Source organism: Mus pahari, chromosome 3, assembly GCF_900095145.1.
Source record: "Mus pahari chromosome 3, PAHARI_EIJ_v1.1, whole genome shotgun sequence".
Taxonomy (NCBI): domain Eukaryota; kingdom Metazoa; phylum Chordata; class Mammalia; order Rodentia; family Muridae; genus Mus; species Mus pahari.
Window position 1 is genome coordinate 26,258,742 of NC_034592.1, and position 4,136 is coordinate 26,262,877.

Here is a 4,136-nt window from a genome sequence, read left to right on the forward strand (position 1 = left end):
ATGGGGTAGTCTCTGGATAGTCCATCCTTTCATCTTAGCTCTAAATTTTGTCTCTGTACCTGTATCCTTTCATGAGTATTTTGTTGTTTTTCTAATTTATATATTTACCTTAAACCTCTGCCCTGACTTCCAGTTTTTTTCAGTTAAAAAACTACTAGGTAAAAAATAAATAAATAAATAAAAATAAAAAAATAAAAATAAAAAAACTACTAGGTATGTCCTAGACATCTGTGGATGGTATCTCTATGTGCCCAGTTACCTCAAGTCAGGTGGAATTTTGGTTCCCAAAAGACATTTCTGGATGTCATTAGTGGGCTGGCTACTGAAATTTAGTAGACAGAGACCAAAATACTCTTAAGAGCCGACAGTGCACATTTGCTATAAGGTGCCTACACAAAGAATCTTAGTTAAAATGCCATCACTGCTGAGGCCATGGAGCACTGAGCCTCACAAACCAAACCTAGGAGTCACTCCAACTCCCCTTCCTCTCATTTTCGCCTTGCACTGTGGCAAGTCCTAAATGTTCCATGAGTAGCATTCATCCAGAAGCTGAATGTATCTTCCATATGCTCAACGAACACAACCATCCTTTCCTGTCTGTGTTACTAAAAGCTTTCCTTTCAGAAATCTCTCTACCTATAAATAGAGAAATCCCTTTAAAACAAAACCTCTCCCATGCTTTTCTGCTCAAACCCCGCAATGGCTTTCCATTATACTTTCAAATGTCACTCAGCACTGGCCACACTGGCCTTCCAGCAGTTCTTTGAACAGAACAAGCTCTCTCATATCTTAGAGCCACTTCTTATGTCTGGAACAGTCCTTCCTTGAAAGTATACATTGTTGGTCTCACTGTTCACATCTTTGGCTGTATTGCCACCAAAGCCTTCCCTTTCCATTTTGTCCTTTACAAGGCTTCCTTTTCTTTATAGCGTTTGCTAGTATTTGCAAGTAGTTTACTGTTTCTAGTTATATGCTCCAAGACTGCCTGTTGACACATACTAACACTTCTCATGGTGCCTGCAATCAGGGTACTCAGATATCTGCTGATGGAATAAAAACAAACAAAAAAACCAAAACAACTAACTTTAGTGAGGCCTTTATGGTACATGCCTTTAACCACAGCTACTTGGGAAACTGAATCAGGCTGACTGCAAACTCAGAACCTTTTTAGGGCTAGATAGAAAATTCAAAGCCAGTCTACACCAACTTTTTTTTTCCTGAGACAGGGTTTCTCTGTGTAGTCCTGGCTGTCTTGGAACTCAATCTGTAGACCAGGTTGGCCTCAAACTCAGAAATCCGCCTGCCTCTGCCTCCCAAGTTCTGGGATTAAAGGCTCCCACACCAACTTAAGACCTTGTCTCAAATAAAAAATACAGACAGGGATAGATATATAATTTAGCACTATAGTGGTTATCTAGTATGTACAAGATCCTGGGTTTGAGTCTTAGTTAAAAAAGAAGAAAATCTGCTTACAAGATACATGCTTTTCATGAAGAAATATTGTCTAAGCAACTCATTGGATATTGTTACTGGGAGCCTCAAGGGGCAGGCCCTGAGCTACAGGTGTTCCAACAGAGAAGTTCTGCAAAGGCTTGATATTAGGACCAGACTGGACAAAAAACTGCCATGACTTACCTCCCAAAGGTATTGTAAAGGGCCCAGGGAGCCTCGAGGGCCTCTAAGAGAGAGGGCAGGCTGGGGCTGGAGAGATGGCTGTGTTTAGGGGCCCTGCTGCTACTCCAGAGGACACCTAACAGAAGCACTGGAGCAGAAGCCACTTCCACTTACTGTTTGCTGTAAGTGCAGGGCTTTCACCTGTGCATTCCAAACATCCGGGACAGATAGGAACTTCTATAAAACTGATTCTATTACAGAAATACCTTTAGTTTCTTTAGTTCCAATTGGTGATGTTGTAAGGAATGTTCACATTCATTTCTGCTTTCTTTAAGGGCCACATTTTCCTGCTGCAGTTGTTGCTGTAAATTGAGCAGAGCACTTATAAGAATAGGTCTTACCTGCCATATTTTCTCATAAGCAGTCTGATCTCTCTGATGTTGTCCTTTTGAAATAACCTTTCTTGGACTGAGGAAACTGCTCAGCTGATAATGTGCTTAATGAAGGTATGAGAATCTGAATTCAGATTCCCAACACCCATGTGAAAAAGCTGGGAGTGGTGGTGCACACCTGTAATTCCAGTGCTGGGCAGAGCCTGGTGGCACTCTGGGGGTTGTTGGTCAGCTATTCTGGCCAAATTAGTAACATTCTATCTCGAAAAGTAAGATGGAAAGCAACTGAGGAAGATAGCTCATATATAATCTCTGACCTCCATAAAAGAAATTACCTTTATTTCAGTCACCACAAGCATCAAGTAAGCAACAGGCAGGGACAAGGAAGAAAACCTGAAACTCTCCAGGGGTAGGACAGTGGCTCAGTTGTAGAGCCTAGCAGGTATGAGGCTCAATCTCTAAGTCCTTAAGAAAATCATTTCTCTTAATACTGTAGGACACAGAGGGATCATAGAAGAGAGAAGTCATGAGAAAGAGACAATATGGATTTCAGAAAAACTCAAGAGGACTATTAGAGATCAGGAAGATGTCCCTGTGGTGAATCCATCTGCTGTGCATCTCTGTAAAGAGAAGTCTTTTTAATTCCAGCTTCCTAAGCAGGTTAAATCCTTATAGGAAAGGTGAACTGCACTCTCAAGTGGTTCCCCAGCCTAGAGAGGCACCATTCTGCTTAGCGGCAGTGACACAGTGCTCCTGCATGTGCTGACGCTCACTCCACTCACCATTCCCTGCTCTGAGGCTATCTGGTCAGCTACTCGTGTCTGTTCCAGAGCTTCAATTTGGGCCTCCAGGGCATGGATGCGCTCCCTGCAATGCTGCTCCAGGGCAAGAACCTGCTGCTGGGAGAGGCTGTTCTCTTGGTTTGTAGTGATCTGCAGTAAAATAAGAACAGTTAATATAAGACACAAAGATTTGAGTGTCTAAGAGATACTACCCTTTGACCTTGGCTGCCCTAGTGAGTTCGAACCTCTGCATGTTCTACATATTGCTGCTAGGTCTGGCCTGTCATGGAAACTGAAGCCATGCATTTGTCCTGATTCCACTGGCATATCCTTTATGGTGTATGCTGAGCACCACCCTGTCTTCAGATATAGGCCCCCATTGCTACTCACTGGATCTCTATGGCTGAGGTTTACCTGGGGGAGGCAGAAGAATGAGGTGGTGAAGAACAGGGCTATGCGTGAGACAGATGTGAGTCTTGCTACCTTTATGCTCACCTCTTCTACTGAATGAGTATGATGGACAATGCCAACTTATTAAGTATGCTACAAGGACTAACTGAAAAGCATCCTGCACAGTGCTAGGGATGCCACAACAGGAAATCAATGTTGGCTGCTTTTATTTCCCTAGCTCCAATTTATTTGCTCACTCAGGCTGTGATGGCTGTACAAATATTTCAACCCATTTTTTTTTGTTGTTGTTTTTTGTTTGTTTGTTTGTTTTTTTTTGAGAGCATCTCAATATGCAGGTTTGGCCAGCTAGAACTCACTATGTAGACCAGGCTGGCCTTGGTCTCAGAAAGATCTGTCTTCTTCAGCTTTGCAAATGCTGGGATTAATGGTCTACGTCACAATACCCTGCTCATCCCATGGTTTTGACCTGTTTTCCACACCTCTGACTGAAAGCTAAGCTTTGAACTTTTGAGGACCCACAAAAGGGCCCTCAACAAAAGCGGATGTTGGGTAGAAACTACCAGTTAGTCATGGCTCTGGGTAACACTGACCCTCCCAGGGTAACCTCCCTATTTCTTGTTCTGTTCATGTTGAACCCTGTTGCGAACATCTGGGGTATCTGCAAAGGTGCTGATGGAAAGCACTGCGCCTGCACATGGTGAATACTTACAAGCTTCTGGATCTGGGCTTCCTGGCCAGCCACAACATCTCTACTGTGGCTTAGCTGCTCTTCAGCAGCTTGTAGACTCTGTTCTAGGTCCTTCACCTGAGGGGAAACAGAAGTATTTTTTTTCTGCCTTTTTAGTCACAAGAAACTGGGCAGGTTTAAAGCATAGTGTGGTGGCGCACGCCTTTAATCCCAGCACTTGGGAGGCAGAGGCAGGCGGATTTCTGAGTT

General features: G+C 43.4%; 1 protein-coding gene across 2 annotated transcripts in view; it reads right to left on the bottom strand.

Moving 5' to 3' along the window:
• Golga1 (golgin A1) overlaps positions 1-4,136 on the bottom strand; it is a 50,080-nt gene that overhangs the window by 14,606 nt on the left and 31,338 nt on the right. For both annotated transcript variants that reach the window (XM_029536361.1, XM_021192918.2), the window contains 3 exons: positions 3,909-4,004; positions 2,789-2,938; positions 1,881-1,976 (listed from right to left, as the gene is read on the bottom strand). In XM_029536361.1, the coding sequence (XP_029392221.1) occupies positions 1,881-1,976; positions 2,789-2,938; positions 3,909-4,004 (342 nt within the window). The remainder of the gene's footprint in view (positions 1-1,880; positions 1,977-2,788; positions 2,939-3,908; positions 4,005-4,136) is intronic.